The 19,603-nt window shown below is 38.5% G+C and overlaps 1 protein-coding gene across 1 annotated transcript in view; it reads right to left on the bottom strand.

Moving 5' to 3' along the window:
* Positions 1–19,603, bottom strand: part of SLC2A9 (solute carrier family 2 member 9) — a 163,392-nt gene that overhangs the window by 51,730 nt on the left and 92,059 nt on the right. The window contains 2 exon segments of the mRNA XM_072406441.1: positions 7,263–7,338; positions 8,896–8,997. Coding sequence (XP_072262542.1) covers positions 7,263–7,338; positions 8,896–8,997 — 178 coding nt within the window.

The following is a 19,603-nucleotide window of genomic DNA, read 5'->3' as shown; positions in this document are numbered from 1 at the left end:
CAATCTTTCAAAAGCTTTTTTAATATTATACCTACAGAGAACTTTTAAATGTATCAGTAAATCCATCATAAAAAGGACAAATCTGTTAGGATGGTTTACGCTCCATTCACAGCAAGAAATGGTACTGAACAGCACAAAAGAAGAAATAAAAAGAAAATACAAAAATCAATCTAGCAGGGGAGTCGGGGGTTACTTATTGACTCAGACAGGGACACGACAGTTCTGTTACTTGAATACAAATGAACATTTCAGAGGTCTCCAAATTCTTGTTCCAAGCATACAGTCAAACTACATTTCAATACATGATATAATAATTGTATTTATCTGGACAGCTACTGTTTAGAATAGATCTTATTGTATTATTCAAAATACATTAAATTGAGGGCTAGAAATGATTTATAAAATTTTTAGGGATTACGGAATGTTTTAATAAAAAAATCCTATTGTATTTCAGTAAATGATTTTTTATAATCACAACACTTCTATTCTAAATCAAATACAAGTGTGAGTTAAATGTCACAATTCCTTGGGAACACGCAATAGAAGAATGTCTTCTTTTGGCACCGTACTAAATTATTTATTTTTACCTAATAGTTTGATTGTTTTTTACTTGTATCTTTATCTTGATGGAAATGTCACAGTATATTACACATTTAGACACTTTGTTCATACAAATAGCTACAGTGCAGTTTGAAATATAAACCATTCACTTGTTTCAGTCCAATTGCATGAACAATATAATACAACACAAACATATAATAATATACAGAATTTATATAGTGCTATCATATTACGCAGCACTGTACAAAGTCCATAGTCCATATGTCACTAGCTGTCCCTCAAGGGGGCTCACAATCTAATGTCCCTACCATAGTCAAATGCCTTTAATAAATGCTAAGGTCAATTTTGGAGGGTAGCCAATTAACCTAACTGCATGCTTTTTTGGATGTGGGAGGAAACCGGAGTACCCAGAGGAAACTCACGCAGACACAGGGAGAACCTGCAAACTACATGCAGATAATGTCCTGGCTGAGATTCGAAACTGGGAAAGGCCAGAGTGCTAACCTCTGAGCCACCATGCTGCCTATACCAATACCATACCATACCAATAAATCCCTATCAGGGGCACAGATAGCTAAGGAAGAAAGTTTGGGGATGGGAGGGCTGGATGATGCTGAACAACCTCTACCTAGGGAAGATGTCTGACCTGTCTTCCACATTCCTAAATATTTAAGAATGCTGAGGACTCCAGGGATGGTCACTCCAGGGCTTTCTGTGTCTTAGCTCAAAAAAAATATGCTGATTAATGATGTAATACAAATTTAATTTTAACCTCTCCCTAGAGGAGCTGAAAAACTCTATTTACATTAGCATCAGGTACTGTTGCTTGGACAGGGATTCGGCTTTTTGTGACACCCCTCTCAAGACACTCTCTACTTCTTCAGAGTATATGCATTGGTGTCAGCCCACATAAATCTTAGGGGGAAAAGGAGGAATGCGTTGCTTTTAAATTCTATCTAAAAATGTTTAAGTAACAAAACTTTATTAATATATACAAATGTATAAATTTAATATTATATATAAATGTATAAATATAAATATTTGTGGCCTTACTGGCACATATTTCTTACCCCCAAACATGATTTTACTGTCAAATGTATTATTTGCTGACATTTTCAGGGTTAAACACTCCTAGACAGTACACTTGCTGGTAAATGGAAAGTGAATATGTTTAATTTGTTAGGAGTCGGACCTTTCATTATTTTGCAACTAACACAAAAATAAAGCAGTACATTTTACATATTTTAGAATTAATATATGTAAAAGTGTTGGTGTGAAAATGATTATACCTGTAACTGGAACACTCAACGTTCCAACAAAATTGCCTGCATGTTAATGTTGTGAAATGAGTAGCTTGGATGGTACTAGACATTTTATGTAGAATTCCTGGCATCAAAAGACAGAGCTGTTTATCATCAGCCCCCTCACTTCTGAGAATTCATTTATCCCGGGCTTACAGTGTACCTGGGAATTAGGAGACACGTGAGCCTTTGTAAGCAGTATAATTTCATCTACGCATAAAAGGTTAGATGGAATTTGTACTGCTATTTACAAGGACAGCTGGAGTCTAAATACCAGCAGAAGTATCTAATCTTATCAGCATAAATTCCATTATGAAACATATGCAGGTATTGCTATTTTAATAATTAAGCCAATACTCTTGTAGTTGCCTGCCAGATTTCTATAGACAGACAAAAAGAGTGAAAAGAATACACTTAGGGTTCTGTTCACAAAACAGGGAATCAGGCATTCCCCCAAATATTCTCTCGTGGGAATTTTCCAGGTATATGTGTTTCAATGGCAGTAATTGATTCCCACCAGGGAATGTTTGCGGAAAAGTCAGGTCCCCTGTTTTATAAATAGAGCCCTTATTATCCTAAAATCCTAAATCCCCAGTTCAAAATGATCCAAAAAGGAACATTGCTCCTAACATTGACAAACAGAATCCAAAATGAGGATTCACCCACTCTGACCCCTTTCCCCCTTCAAGGCTCAATGTTGTCTTCCTTGAACTTCCAATGGTTCCGCAAAATTTCGGCAAACCGATTTCGCGAAACCATCAGAAGAGGAAATTAAAACAGGAGGGTTCCCAGAGCTGCATTCAGCCCTGGGAATCCTCCTGTTTGCGATTCCCGGGGCACTAGAGGTTAATTAACCTCCAGTGCCCCGGGGATCCCACACTCTTCTCAATGAATGCAGCCACCGCTGCAATCATTGAGAAGATGCCCGGCAAAGGAGAACCTCCTGACATTGTAATATAAGTATCTCTTACATCATCTGTAAAACATGGCAGAGGCAGTGTGATGGCTTGGGTGTGCATGGCTGCCATGGCACGGGGACACTATTGTTTATCCATGATGTGACACAGGACACAAGCAGCGGAATGAATTCTGAGGTGTTCAGAGACATACGGTCTGCTCAAATCCAGCTAAATGCAGTTACATTGATTGGGAAGCGTTTCATAATACAGATGGACAATGACCCAAAGCATACAGCCAAAGCAACCCAGGAGTTTATTAAAGCAAAGAAGTGGAATATTCTTGAATGGCCAAGTCAGTCACCTGATCTGAACCCAATTGAGCATGCATTTCACTTGTTGAAGACTAAACTTCGGACAGAAAGGCCCACAAACAAACAAACTGAAAGCCGCTGCAGTAAAGGCCTGGCAGAGCATTAAAAAGGAGGAAACCCAGCATCTGGTGATGTCCATGAGTTCAAGACTACAGGCTGTCATTGCCAGCAAAGGGTTTTCAACCAAGTATTAGAAATGAACATTTTATTTTCAGCTTTTTAATTTGTCCAATTACTTTCGAGCCCCTGAAATTAAGTGATTGTGTAAAAAAAAAGGCTTTAGTTCCTCATATTTTTATGCAATCTTTTTGTTCAACCCACTGAATCAAAGCTTAAAGTCTGCAGTTCAACTGCATCTGAGTTGTTTCATTTAAAATTAATTGTGGTAATGTACTGAACCAAAATTAGAAAAAAGTTGTCTCTGTCCAAATATTCATTGACCTAACTGTATGTGAGTCATTCATTTCATATACTTGAAGTATGTCTCATGTATATTATTCAAGAGATGGCATCATCCCTGTACTGAAATAATAATGATTGCTCATTCTGATTACTGTTTTTAAAGCAGCACAGCTACCAACAAGAAAATTTAGAAAAAAAGATTCTAATTTAAAATTGTCTTTTTAAAAGATATAAAGCCAAGAGAATACGCCATAAAAACTACAGGTAGGATATGTTTTATAGCTTGAGATGTGTAACCCTCTACAGGATGTAGTACACAAGACAGAACCCAATTTAGTCAAATGACCACCACTGTCCATTTTCACGTGATGGTTGCCTGGCTCTTTGGCTTTTATAATTGAAGTTCAAATCTAAAACAGGTATGCAGATCAGGAAAGATAGGGTAAAGTCAAAGGGTTTTCTTTAAAAGACAGCTTTTTCCTAGTCTTACCCCTACTCCCCTTAACATAACCCATACACTCAAATACTTTATTATTGCTAGATTGATGCCATAAATTTTCTGGTTGTAAAATACAGGTAGTCCCAAGGTTACTCACGAAATAGGGACTGTAGGTTTGTTAGGTTGAATTTGTATGTAAGCTGGAACAGGTATAATACATTATTAAATGCAATTAGGACAGATGTTTGTCTCAACATATTATTAGGCAGCGTAGTGTCAGTTACTGTATAAAATTCTCACTGTTAGTTAATCACAAACAAAGCAAAAAAAAAAAAACTTTATGGAGCCCAGACATTTATTAACTTCTGGAGCAAGCTTGACATGCAAAAAGGAGGGTTGCAGGGTTTGTCTTGATCATTAAAGAGTTACAAGAGGCTGCAGAAAGAGCTCACCCCCTTAAGATCACCCACAACCTCAGCTGTGTTTAGGAAAAGATTTCTTCCTCAAGTCATGCAAACCATCCCCTCCACACCTCCATCCTGCACAGGAGCAAGCAAGGAAGCCTGGTTCATATCTAGGAGTCGTCCGTATGTCGGATGTCCTTAACACGGGGACTACCTGTAGTACACAGTGAAGAGCCAGAAGTGCAACCAACTGGCTGTGGATGGCAAGGGTGGACCCATCTGGAAGCATTACATGCCAAATATTTATCTTCAACCCTACTTTGAAAACATTCACTGAGTGGTTCTGCTTTGTGGTCTGTTATAATGGTTGCCCCAGCCATGCAAAGGACTGCAGACAAGCTATATAAATGAATAGTTGGGAGGACCTGGATGTGTCTAGGCCTTTTTTTTGTACACATAGGGCCTGATTTATTAAAGCTCTCTAAATCCGGAGAAGATACACTTTCATCTGTGAAGCTGGGTGATCCAGCAAACCTGAAAGGGATTTCTTCAAAGTCATTTGCTATTTGCTAGCAAATGCTATGAATCTTGGATCAGATCCATTCCAGGTTTGCTGGATCACCCGGCCTTAATGATGAAAGTGTATCCTCTCAAGTCTTGGGGAGCCTAAATAAAACAGGGCCAGAGCCCTGCAATGGATCTACAAAGTAGATCTAAAGCAAGAATAGGAATTTTCTAGTGTATAATATAGGAAAGAAACATACCTACATTAAAATCTTTTTTTTTTCTTTAAGAAATGTGTATTATATTTATGTACCATTATACTTGCAGATATGCAAATCCTTTGACAGTCTAAGCAGTATGTGATAGTGCCATGTACTAAAAAAGTGTAATTATCCTACTAGATGAATTAGTGTACAAAAAAATTAAACCAAAGTGTTAATTATATTTATTGTTTTTTACATTGTTTGCTGCTCTGTGTTAACAATTCTATTTTATTTATTTTAGATGTTTTCATCGTTATTGCCATTTTAATTATAGAAACAAAGTATAATTGCAGTGTATTTAATACTCTCTGCCCTGACCATTTTACAGATTATGCATTGCACGGGAAGTTTGCCCCCAGCGTGCATGTGTCAGTGTGTAGTGCACCTTATTACAACCTATTATTATTATTACATTCCGCCTTACTTACAAAAATATGTTAATCTGTGTCCCAGTCTTTGGAGCTGACTGCTGAACCATTCAGATAAAAATAACTCGGGCAGTATTTTAATCTGCAGTATAAAGCCCCGACAGAGTCAGTCTAATCCACGGTACTGTCACTGGAAAATCATGGAGCATGGTAACTCTTCTTCCGCTGGAGATTAACTCAGAGAGTTCACTCTGGAGTCAAAGTCAGTTCACTATTCCTATAAGTTTTTGCTGGTTGATTATACTGTGTTTTGTAAAATATACTGTAATTAGGGAAGCCTATGGCAACGTTAAAAAGGAAATGTAGGAAAAGTTGAAAACTTCATTTTGTTTTATCTTGCCCACATAGCAGAAAATTTAGAGACAAATACACATATAGGAGTGTAAAGGTATGACTATAATAAAAGCCTCAGGTTACTTTAAATAAAGTCAATAAACATGAGAAGCATGTATTTTTGATCAAAAATATTAATCTATTGAATGTCAGTCCAGAAGGGCAGATGACCTGATTATTCTCTGCTGCAGTTAAATACCATAGCTTTTTTTCTAGTGAATAAAACAAAATAAAACAATAAAAGCAGAACAAGCAGACTGATAAGCTCATCTCTTTGTCAGTCTGCTGTTTCATCCTATCAGCATGTTCCTTGTTAAGAACATGTGCACTGCAGCAGGGCTGACTGACTCATTGGGCCTGATTTATTAAGGCTCTCCAGGGCTGGAGAGAATACACTTTCACCAGTGAAGCTAGGTGATCAAGCAAACCTGGAATGGATTTCTTCAATATCATTTGCTATTTGCTAGCAAATGCTTTGAATCCTGGACCAGATCCATCCCAGGTTTGTTGGATTACCCAGCTTCACTGGTGAAAGTGTATTGTCTCCAACCATGGAGAGCTTTAATAAATCAGGGCCATTGTGCTGCTTCCTCTTTTCCTGGTTAAAATTAGGAAAGGACTGATATATTGGCGCTTAGAAAAATACATTTTCTAATGTATAAATAAAAACAGATTAGTGTGTCTCAAATCTGCCTGGACTTTAATTTTAAGCTGTTCATAAAAATGCAAAAGTGGTTGGAGAAGAGAACATAAAGCCCCCAAGGAAAAATGTTATTTGCAGCCTGTTATTTGGCACACAGCAGCTATTGGCTAAAAGTTTCCAACCCAACCCAGTTTTCTTGCCCCTTTAACCATGGCAAAGCTTCTCCTTTTACTGCTGTAGAACCTGCTCTAATCAAGATACAATTTACTAACATGATAGAAAAGACAAGTTTATCCTTGAGATGTCTGAGGCTGGAGCTCGAAAACCTGTCCCTGAGACTTATAGAAAACCAGGCTATTAATATCAGTCCAGGCATGCATATCACATCTAGATACAGTACCTAATTAAACATATTTAAAACACTTTGTATTGTGAAGCATTACATATATATATATATATATATATATATGTACGTTCTTACTGTATTCTGTAACACTAAAGTTTTTTCAGTAGTTGAAAAGCAATTGAGGATAAACAGGTTGAGTTAATTTTCCTATAAATGTTCAATCTCTGAAAAAATAATTGGCATTAACAAGCTTCATGTTTCATTTAACATTGTGGCTAGAAGGAAAGTAAAAAGCCGATAAAGTAATGTAATTTTAATATAATTGCTGCTTGCGTCATCAGTTGATAAATAATGCAGATGAATCTTACCTGGTCCGATGCAAAATGATGCGATTACACTAAGAATGCACACTATGCTAATGTATGGTAGCCATGATGTGTTGTCCTGGAAAAAAAGAATAAATTGTATTTATAATATTAGGAAGTAAAAATTACAATTAATTAAAATAAAATGCACATGAACTTGAAAAGTTTATATTCAGTTTATGATAAGGAACATCTAGAATGTTCATTGTTCCTAAGCCATAACTTATCTATCTTTTGACTTTTTTTCCTTTTATAAAAGGTACACTACCTGGAATGTAAGTGTGCCTAGGTATATATTACATACAGCCTCATAGTTATATATCTGCAGTATGAAATCCAGGGTACTGCTGCTTTTGACTGGTAGTTTCTGGAAAGCTATAGTGAGATTTGGTAATGCCATGATTGTACTACTCACTGTTATCTTAGCTGGATGGTCTGATATGGAGAAGCAAAGCCATGGCTCTACCACGGCATGCAGAGATGACCGACTCCACACCGAGAAACAATTATGATGTGGTAAGTCAGTAGTGGTAGAGGATTAACTGCACAGAGATCACATACAATTCAAACAACTACCCTTTACTCTCTGCCTACATCTTCTAGGCACAGCTTTTTAAAGTGTATGTAGTTTAGATAGGGAATGCACCAGAGAAAGTTTGACATTTTAGCTGTAGCTCCTAAAAAATAACTTAATAAAAATATTTTAATGTATATCTATCATGTGACATTTAATATGTCATTTAATATATTTAAAAGGTGAGATGGATTTGGGTGGCCTATTCGAAAAGTACGAGGACATGGCTCTTAAATTACGGTGCTTCCACTGAAGGGTACTGAAATGATCAGTGGCCCAGTAGTGGACAACTGTACTCTTCCAATCTAGTCATAACAGTTTAGAAAAGCCATCATGGCTGTATCCTTGTACATAAAGCCAGGAACTTAAAGACATTGTTTGACAAGTTTGGTGTGTATGAAATTTCATTAGAGTGCACAGAGCTCTGAAATCAACCCAACTGAGCAACTTTTAAATAAATTAAAGTGATGATTATAAGCTTGGTTTTCTTGTCCAACATCTGAACATGACTTCACACTTTTGTCTAAATGGACACTTTCTTCCAGACACACTTGGTGCCACATGTCATAAAGGTCCTGGTTCATATGAATAGCTAAGGTTTAGGTAGATGACATATAACATGTTCAGGTAAACTTACAATTGTCACGTACCTACAAACATTTGGCCTGTAGGAAACTAATGGAAAATTGTCACAAAATTAAGTTATGTTTCATGTGAATGTCAAAGCCACAGATGAACACAGAATGATATGATGCTGGCAATTCATTATGGGATCTACAGTGCAAGAATAGTAGACCTGGCCTTTGTTTACAAGTTCTTTAGATTCTCCCTCAGACAAGCACAGCATTTTCCATTCAGATTATTGTGCTTTCCACATGCTGTCCATGAACCACCAAGGGAGCTGCCAACGTATGTGCAGGTTAAAAGGGAAGTATTCTAGAACAAAGGATGCCGTGTGCTGTCAGCTAAGAGCAAATTATATACATTATAAATGGGCAAGGGATGGCCACCTGGGGCACGTTCTCCTATACTATATTTTTAAACTATTAAATGCACATTCACCTGGAAAGTTAACGTTACAGTCAATATGCAGAAAAACAGAGTCATCAACCCAAATCCACCAATCAGAAGAACTCTTCTTCCCAGTTTTTCAATAGTTATACCCTGTATATAGGAGACAGAAGGCAGTTGTGTTAACCATTATCTGATACAGAATATCACAACATTAACATACATAATCTACTAATTTTTTGTGCTATTGATGTCAGATTTTTCAAACTTTGTCCCAGGTAACCACAGATAAATTTGGAATATCGAAGTAATATCTAAAAGTGGCAATACAAAAGACATCTTGTACATTGGCTGTTCTGCTTGACAATGGACTTTCAACATTGGACTGAACTAATGCAGCTACTGCACACATCACAAGGCTTTGTTAAGGAAAAACTGTATTATGTGAAACATGGTGAGGAGCAGGGGTCCCCAACCCCCCGTCTGACAGGTGGGCTGCAAGAGCATAGAGACCAGCGGTGGTCTGCGGCTCTGGCTGGCTACCCTCCCCACAGCGCGGCCAGAAGAAGGACCCCGCTTGGGGGGGACGCACTGGCCAGAGCCGCAGACCATGTCCTCCGTACAGATTGCAGGCTCAGGGTAGTGGGAAGGTTTTATCACTGAACACAACCCACCCACTCTCCCATCACAGGCTCAGACTTGCGATGAGAGAGTGGGCGGGTTCTGGCATTATGACGTCACTCAGGGGGAAGTATCTTCCCCTATGAGTCACACTGGAGTCCATAGATTTTGTGGTCCGCAAGCTCCAAAAGAATGGGGACCACTGGTGTGGAGGATTGTAAGAAGACTTTTTATGATTAGAAGTGATTTTAAGGCAAAGCGCAGTAGCTTTCATTTTACTCTAATGTGAAATTTACCAATTTGCAGGGATGGGAGCCAGTTTAGAGGTATTTAGTAGGAAAGTCTAGCAGCATCATGCATGAGAAATTTTAGAGGTGGCAGTCTAGCTATAAGTGATGTATAGTTGGGAAAATGCATTTATAAGGCCACCTGCTGACTTTTTGAGTAAATGGTAACAGGACAACCTTTGGGTGTTTTCAAAACTTGTTGGAGTAGGTTATAGGGACAAATGTGAACATGTCTCAATTTAAAAATATGTTGGAAAGTATGTTATTAAAACTGGATTGGAATACATTTCTTTCAGATCCTTAGCTTAAGCAGCATGACAGTATTTCACAATCACTGATATTTTTTCCCCAGTCCTTGTTATATCTCAGTTTTGGGCCACAGTTGTAACTTCCATGGGGACTGGTTTAGGCGGTACTCAATAAACCTGTGAAGAATCTTCCAGTACCTGTTTGAATAATGGACTATGACAAATTAAAAACTGACGGCCAATACTCTTGAAAGAAGAGTTTCTGATATTATTGTCAGTGTGAAAAAAAAGCTAAAAAATAGCTCCCTGATCTTACTCCCTGGTTGACACTAAAGGAACCCTCCCCCCAACTTTGCCACCACATTTGTTTTTATCTACTGCTTTTCCCTAGTGTTCCCCTTGCTGCCCTCCTTGGTTAAGTGTCTTCTCTTTCCTTCTTTCCTCTGCTTTCTAGGTTCCTGTTTCCCTTGCACATATACTTTCTGTATATAGACCTATAGTATATGAGAATCAGCTCCTAATTTTTATTAATAAAATTACATAATGTTTTCGGCTCATAAAGGGTCTATTACTATTGTAATATGATGCTATCTCCCTCCCAAAGGCTTCCTCGAAAATATTTTATGACATTTTTTTTTTATTATTTAGGCTCCCACCAATAACCCATGAGAAATCAAACTCAATACCATGACTATTATATCTATGTATATGTATTTCCTATAGAGAGGCCCGCAGCAGGGAAATATGCGGAGGGCTGCATGACAGCCGTGCTCGGACAGCACAGAGAAGATAAGGGGGGGAAAGGGGTTAAGGTTGAATTACAGAGTAGAAGAAGGAGGGGAGAGAAGGTTGGGGTGGAAGTTGAATGGGTGGAGTAAAGAGAGGGTAAAAGGAGAGTGGAACAAAAGTTCAGCACATTTTTTGAGAGAAGAAATTTCCCACCCTCCTGCCCTTGTTATTAGGTGTGTGGAGGCGGTTGAGGTTTGGTGGAAGGTAAGAGTTCTGGGTTAATTATGGTTAGGGGGCACCCAAGGTGGTGGTGAACCCCCTTTTAAGTGGTGAAAGGTGGAGGCCCCTGAGGTGGTGCTGTGCTGCTAGGGGGCCAGAATGGCATGGCGCTTTTGGTGATTATGGAGATGTGGTGGTGTGGCTGACTTTACCTTCCGGACCTGCAACCTAGTTGTTTTTTGGGTACAAAGGGGTTGGTTATAGTAAGAATTGGTTTTTGGTGAAAAAAGGGTTAAGCTATATTTTATAGGGTGGTTATTTAAGGGTTAATTTTAAAAGGTTGGTATTTAAAGGTTATTTATTGTGGTTTATTTGTTGTTTATTTGTTGTTTATTAGTATTTGTTAAAATATTTATATATATGCAGAGTAATTTATAAGAATGTGTTAAAAGTGTTAATTTATGGTTAAATAAACGACTGCTTGCCAGCCACTTCAAATGCATCAGGTGTGGTGTGTTTATTTTAAGAAGGGTAAGAGTAAGAAGGGGAAGGAGGAGAAGGGGCTGGAAAGGAGGAAGGAGAAGAGGTAGGTATGGGGGCGAGTTTTGAATGGGCAAGGTACGAGCTACCCTAGTCATGCAATTTCTATGTAAATGAAAATTTTTTAATAGGAATTAATAACTAATACAGAAAGGAATGTTCACATATACGGACAGCCCACAACAGTAGGCATTATCAGCCTATCTAGCTTACTGTTACTTATATGCTCACTTTACCTAAGCCTGCCTTATTATTAGTAAAAGCACTTAGTTTATGTTTTTAGTAAAGATTGACAATTTTTAATAGCAGGCCTCTAAAGCGACTTTATCCATCCTCATAAATATCCTCAACAAATAGCTATTCAAGCGAAGAATCCAGGATGATTGACAAATATTTCAAGGAATCAAAGGAACCACAGTCAGAAAATATATAAAATATTCATATACAAAATTATTTATTAAACTTCACGGCCAATGGCAAAAACAGCATGCTATTCCAGACCTATGTAAACAAATATATCATTACTGGAAAACGGAAAATTAAGGCTCCATACCCATTGCAGTAACATGTGGTATAATACTTTATTACATTCAAAATGTATGTGTAAGTAATACACTGCAACACAAAAAAAAACAGTATAAACTGGTCCTAAATTATCTCTTTCTGAATATTTAGTAGAAAAGATATTGTTCCACTTTCTTTATCGAGGTAACAATGGTATTCAGTCTATAAAAAAAACAAAGCAGTGTTGTCAGCCAAATTGCAGCTAGCCTCGTTTATGGAGATAGAGCACAGGTTTAAATAAATGGGAGCGATAGCTTAAAATATGTTTGCAACCCTGAAAATGTTTTATGGTTCGCCATAATCCTTATAACTGTCATTTTTTTTTTTGTACAGCTTGGTCTGCATTTATAAATTATACAAAAAGATATGTAGATAAAAAAAAAACAATTTATATACAGAATACTATAGTTAAAGTATTTAGGTCCATCTTTGTACATGCCAGTTCCCCTTCCATTCCTTCCTCTTCACATCCAATAGACAGATTGTTTTAAAGTTGAATTCTTTTAGATCAGGTGAAGTATGCACTGTTTCTGACTTGGACAGCCATGTGTCACACAGACTGTGACATGAATAATAAAAGGACCCTACAAATCTTCAGGGAGAAAACATAAAGTGCTCAGGAGCAAGAGTGTCTCCATGGACTTTGGTGAGTATTTCAAAACTTAGAACAGTTAGAAAAAAAAGAGCTATGTTAAGGATTTTTGTTAGGGGAGTGAGTACCCAAGTTCTCAAAGTTCAGCTTTAGTTTCATACAGATACTAGAACACTTTCTTTTTGGCACTTATGGATGGGGACCAATATGTAAATCTGGCTCTATTCCTTTTCTTAAAAATAAAAAATCCATGATAGCAAAACAACTCTTTTTCTGCCAGCATATTTCATGTCAAGAGATGAACCGATTATCTCTGTATTGCAAATTCCCCCCATATTCCATCCATGAGGCTGCAAAAAGCCAACACCAGGTCAAATGCAGGTACTTACACTGCTTGCATAAAAAAAAAAAATACTGATGTAGTAATGATTACTGAACTGCATTATCTGTATGTTTCATATATGCCTTAAGAATAGTAGATGTACAATATAGATTCACCACCACTGTGCTAATGATGTCTGGATGTTTAGTAATTCTGTAACATACTATAAGTATAGACAGGCTTTCCTGAACAAGAAAATGTAGCAATCATCATAAAAACTGTATGATATGCACTTTCCAATCACCGCTATACAAACCATAAAATTATGTCAATCATTCCACTCACATCTCATTAAATGAAGATATAATTATGGGGATTCTTCATGAACAATGCAACTGAAGCATACAGAAGAGAGGAATAAAGCACGCAGAAAGGAATTTGTAGCAAACCACCGAAGCGTAAATCTATTCAGGGACACTCTAAAACATTTCCTAGAAGCCAACAGAAAATTCTTGATAAACATTGATTAGAAATTATGCAAAATTGTGATGAACTGAGAAAAAAAATATAATTACAAAATAGCATAGTAGTAAAATACAGATAACTGTCCTAATTATTGAAATTTCTAAATTATAGAACTGTCTTACATGGATGCCTTCATAAATAAGATCTAATAGGCTTCAATAATTTTATATACACAATGTTCTGAGCTACAAATTGCAGCTGTCAGATGAGTAGGCCATTCACATACAGGTATCTGAGAACATTTCCAAAGATTTTTAAACTTTTTAAAGTCCAATTACAAAAAAAAAAAATCACTTTTTTTCTCCAGTGCTATCTTCTACAGTTACTACTCAAAGATACATCATTAGACTACTTCCAGTTATATCCAGTGCCATTAAATCCACTTCCTGAGATAAAGGGTGTCATTGACCTCCTGGCATTTTGATCTAAAGGCCTTGGAACCCCACCTGGGGTTTTTTAATCTCAGTGTAATCTTGTTTTATGCATGTGTTTGTCCAATCACGTTAGCACTATTCTCTGAAGAATTTAGAATGGACAACTAAAGGTGCGTACACACTTCCAATTTTTATGGTTCCAATCGAACGACGAACGATCGATTGGGCAAAAAATCGTTCGTAATAAAGTAACCAACGATGCCGACGAACGAGGAAAGTCGCTGGAAACGAACGACGGGACCGACGGATCGGATTGGACGACGATCGTTGAACATCGTTCGTGTGTACGGTCGTTCGTTGATCGTCCATGTTCAGAGCATGCGTGATGAACGAACGTCCGTTCACTTTCCTGTCGTGCACATAGTTCCTCTATCGCTCAAACGATCGTATCTATTGTGTGTACAATATCTACGAACGATCGTGTCGTTAACTCTATGTGCAGGATCGGTGCTATACGATCGTTCCTATATATCGTGCATGAACGTTCGTCGTTCGTTTTCCAACGATAATAATTGGAAGTGTGTATGTAGCTTTAGGGGTACAGAAAATAATCTTAAAAAAAATAAAATATTAATGATCCCTTAGGGAATGGGAGAGCTGGTGGAAAGTGGACTGGAGATTGGGTGTTATAAGGCTGGAATTCAAATTTTACCATTTCATGAACAAGGTCAGTAATGTGTAGATGCCTAGAGCAAATTCATCTTCAGTCAATTAATGTGACAATAATTCTATAACTTAGCCTTTCTCAACCTTTTAACCCCTGAGAAAAATTTTCAAGTCTCGGGAAGTCTCTATCAAAACTGTTTTTTTAGGGGCCTCAGGAAACCCTTCCTCAACCAATTATATAGGGGTCATTGAGAGGGAAAAAAAGCAGCTGGAATGTTCATCCTTAGAGTGTTGGCTATAATACCATACTTATAGACCACTAAAATGATCATTAGTAAATTCTGTAAATTAGTAAATTAATAAATTAGTAAATTAGTAAATTCTGCTGGATTTACCAAGTGATGTTGGCCATATCATCAAATGAGATGGCATCACCAAACAGGAGATCAGTCAACAACTGTGCAAGTAACCCCCAGCAAATTTAAGGGAACCCTGATTGAGAATGGCTGCTAAATCCTATTTACTTACTTTTACTTAAATTCTAATGTCATTTTATTTGAAAGACTAAGATAATACTAAAAGTGTGGGGATTCATAGACCTGGTTCCTAGAAAATTATTAATATTAATATTATAATTAAACAGGATTTATATAGCGCCAACATATTACGCAGCGCTGAACATTAAATAGGGGTTGCAAATGACAAACAAATACAAACAGTGACACTGGAGGAGAGGACCCTGCCCCGAAGAGCTTACAATCTAGTAGGTGGGGGAATTACCACACAATGGAGGGGAGATATGTAGTGGTGGGAAGTAGTGACAGTTTCAAAGGACAGAAGAAGATGGGTAGGCAAGCTTGAAAAAATGGGTTTTGAGCGCTCTTTTAAATGAACAGAAAGTAGGAGCAAGCCGAATAGGACGAGGAAGATTGTTCGAGAGAATTGGGGCAGCTCTAGAAAAGTCTTGGAGCTGTGCGTGTGATGAGGTTATGAGTGAGGAAGTCAGTAGTAGGTCATTGGAGGAGCAGAGAGAGCGGCAGGGGGAGTATTTTTTTACCAGGTCAGAAATGTAAGTGGGACAGGAACTGTATAGGGATTTGAAGGCAAAGCACAGGAGCTTGAATTTAATTCTAAGGTGAAAATGAGACCAGTGTGGAGAATTGCAAAGAGATGCAGCAGAAGAGGAGCGGTGGGAAGGATGGATGAGTCTGGCTACAGCATTCATATTAGATTGTAGAAGAGAGAGTCGGGTTAGTGGAATACCAGAGAGGAGGAAGTTATAGTAGTCCAGACGAGCGATGAGAAGAACGTGTCCAAGGAGTTTTGTGTTCTCAGGGGACAGGTGGGGCGGATTTTGGAGATGTTGCGTAGGTGAAAGTGACAGGACCTGGAAATGTTCTGAATATGGGCAGTAAATGAGAGGGTAGAGTCAAAGGTGATGCCAAGACAACGTGCCTGAGGGGAGGGCCGAATAACAGTGTTGTTAACAAGTAGATATATGTCAGGGGGGGATTTGGACTTTGAGGGGAGGATGATGATGAGTTCTGTTTTATCGTCAGACAGATAGGAAGCAAACCAAGAAAGGGAAGTTACTGATACCAATGGAGCGCATGATTTGTTTTAGAAGGGGGTGATCAACAGTGTCAAAAGCGGAGGAAAGATCAAAGTTGCCTTGAGACTTAGCTCCAATGAAGTCATTGGCCACTTTAGTAAGGGCTGTTTCAGTGGAATGGGCAGCTCGAAAACCCAACTAGAGAGGGTCAAGGAGAGAGTCGGTGCTTAGGCAATCGGTAACTCCTTTGTAGACAAGGCATTCAAGAAGTTTGGAGACATATAGGAAGAGGAAGATAGAATGGTAGTTAGAGGGTAGGGAGGGGTCCTGTGAGGGTTTCTTTAGGATAGGGAGAATTATGACATGTTTGAAAGCAGAGGGGTATATACCAGTAAAGGGAGAGGTTGAATGATTCTGTTAGGGCGGGGGCCAGGGTGGAGGAATGGGCACGGAGTAGATCAGAGGGAATTGGGTCAAACATATAAGTAGTAGATGGAGATGATCGGAGAAGAGAGGAGGCTTTGTCCACAGTAACAGGGCTGAGGGAGGCCAGTGATGACATACTGGTGGAAAGGGTGGGTATAGTTGGCAAGAGTTCGATAGGTTGAAGGTGATAAGGTTGTGATCAGAAAGGGGAAATGGTGAGTGTGAGTGTGAGGTTGCAGAGTTTTGAAAATACTAGGTCTAAAGTGTGTCCGGCTATGTCTGTGGGACCATTTATGTTCTGTGTGAGTCCAAATGGTTGGGCTCATCCACTGCAACATTTAAGTCCCCGAGGCTGAGGGTAGGCAGGTAATGGGAAAGAATGTGTGGGAGCCAAGAGATAAAGTTATCCAAAAATTGTGATACTGGGCCGGGGGGCAGTAGACAACAGCAACAATGAAGGGTAAGGGGCTGAAGGGATGGGCAGAGTGGAGTTCAAAAGAGGTGAAAATGAGAGAGGGTGGGGTAGGAAGGACTATATCATCATTGCAGAGCCCTGAACTCTGATATAGGGTCTGATTTTAAAACTCTCCGAGGCTGGAGAGGATACATGTTCATCAGTGAAGCTGGGTGATCCAGCAAACCTTTTCTTCAAAGTCATTTGCTGTTTTCTAGCAAATGCTTTGAATCTTTGACCAGATCCATTCCAGGTTTGCTTGATCACACAGCTTCACTGATATAAGTGTATTCTCTCCGGCCTTGGAGAGCTTTAATAAATCAGGCCCATATTGTCACATCATTAAAAGGAGCCCACAGCTGTCAGAATATCAAAACAAGAAGAGGACTTTGCATGTCATGTGACTAGCCTGAAGACCTCAAGAAAAACAGGTATAAAAAAAATTACACTGGGAGCACCACAGAAAAAGGGAGACAATTGGGGGACCCAGAGGCTGTTCCCAGGTCAGATGTACAATCTAAATAGAGTTGAGCAACCAACTATATCAGATATAATGCTGGGCTGACAAAAGCTTTGAACAAGAGCTTCCAAAAGCTTCCAGGATCCTATTTTTATACAACTCATTTGAGTGTGAGAAGAGTGAATGTATCTTTCATTAAAATATGTACAGAGGACATATCATTTCTCAGAATAGTGGCTTACATGATATGATTTTCATGGTGCACTATTAACATTTTTACTGGCTTGTCTGCAAAAAGATCTAAAAGCTTATGTCCCAGAGGTATAAAAAACTTGACAGTTGAAAGACTCATCTAGGTGTCAGAGCCCTGGAACTGCATACATTTTAAAAAGAATTGCATTCTAATCAAATTCAATTGGTATGCAAGCTGGATGAAAATGATAAGATTCGCACAAGTGTTTCAGAATAAAAGTTCATGTCAGCGACATCCAGTCATTGTATATTAAACACACACAAACAATTAAATAAAGTGTCTTATATTTATTTTACCTAATAAGCATTAGGGCTTATTTTCAGGGGATGTCTTATTTTTCTCATGTACAAAAAAATTCTATATTTATTCATGTACAAGAATCTGTATTTACCAAAACCTGTAACTAATATTACAATGCTATAGAAATATACCTGTGTTACCTGTGACCTGTCAAAATCACAGATTTTTTCTGTTGTATACAAGAGTCATGAATAAGAATGCAGATTAATGAAAAAAGCACAGCTTCATAAGCAAACAAGTGCAACATACCAAGAAATCATGATGACAATTAACATATGACCCATAGAGTAACATGCGGACACAGAAACAAAACTTCCAAAGCTTTGTTGACCACAAACAATACCCAATATAAATCTGAGTAAAAGCAAAAAAAATCAATTAATAAATATGCATTGCTGCTAATGAAATACTAGCAAGGACCCTTTGAAAAGAGAATCCACCATCCTCTTATTAGTTGTAGTGTCACACCAGTGTACCGTAGGTTAATACCCACCCTGCAATTTCTTCACCCCATGCTCCAGTGCTTTGAATGTCTCCTGCTCTCCCCTTCCTCTTGGTATCCCTCCATGTACCATGTGACCACACCCTCCGAAGAAGCCAATAGGGCTTACTTTCGAGGGAGGGCTTATATTTCACCCTTGCGTGTTTAGCATGCTAGGGCTTACTTTCAGGGTAGGTCTTATTTTCAGAAACACGGAATTATACAGTAATTTTATAGTGCCATCATATTATGCAGCGCTGTACAAAGTCCATAGTCATGTCACTAGCTCTCCCTCAAAGGGGCTCACAATCTAATGTGCCTACTATAGTCATATGTCTTTAATACAGTCTAAGGTCAATTTCAGGGTGTAGTCAGTTAACCTACCTGCATGTTTTTGGGATGTGGGAAGAAACCGGAGTACCCGGAAGAAACCCACACAAACACAGGGAGAACCTGCAAACTCCAGGCAGATAGTGTCCTGGTCGAGATTCGAACTTGGTACCCAGCGCTGCAAAGGCTAGAGTGCTAACCTCTTAAACCACCACGCTGCTCTAAATATAAATATTTATATATATAAATTGCCAATTAAAAATTGCTAATGTGATGGTACAAGGTGCCGACGAGCCTGGCAAAGATTAAACCTACCCAACCAAGCACATGCTTCAGAAGATTGTCCCAATGTGTGTCCAATAGATGTGTGTCCACTACAGAGCTATTGGACACACATATGCCAAATAGCATACACCCTGTTAGGATGCTTTTTTCCCAAATGCCCTACAGAAGTCCTCCTTAATCTGCAGCCATCTGTGGGCACTAACACTCAATTTCGATTGCTGACTTACCTGTTCAGGTCCGCTAAGGTGGTGATGGCGAAGGTCTGGTGGTCAACCACCCTCACTGTAGCCCATGTTAAGCAAAAACTGGCTTGCTAATGAGAAAATGGAAGTCATCTTTATGGCCAAATTTCCCCCTGGAGAGACTTCAATATGCCTAAGGGATTGAACTGCTCATTCCTGATACTGTGACCTCCCTCCACTCCATACTATCTTGATCCCCCAAAACCACATTATAGCAGGTGACCTGACTTTTGACCTGACCTGACCCTTTTCTTCTAGACCAGTAGTCTTTAAAAGCTAACTTGTCAGG

Source organism: Pyxicephalus adspersus, chromosome 3, assembly GCF_032062135.1.
Source record: "Pyxicephalus adspersus chromosome 3, UCB_Pads_2.0, whole genome shotgun sequence".
In the NCBI taxonomy this organism is placed as follows: Eukaryota; Metazoa; Chordata; class Amphibia; order Anura; family Pyxicephalidae; genus Pyxicephalus; species Pyxicephalus adspersus.
This window is presented reverse-complemented; position numbering and strand designations above follow the sequence as displayed.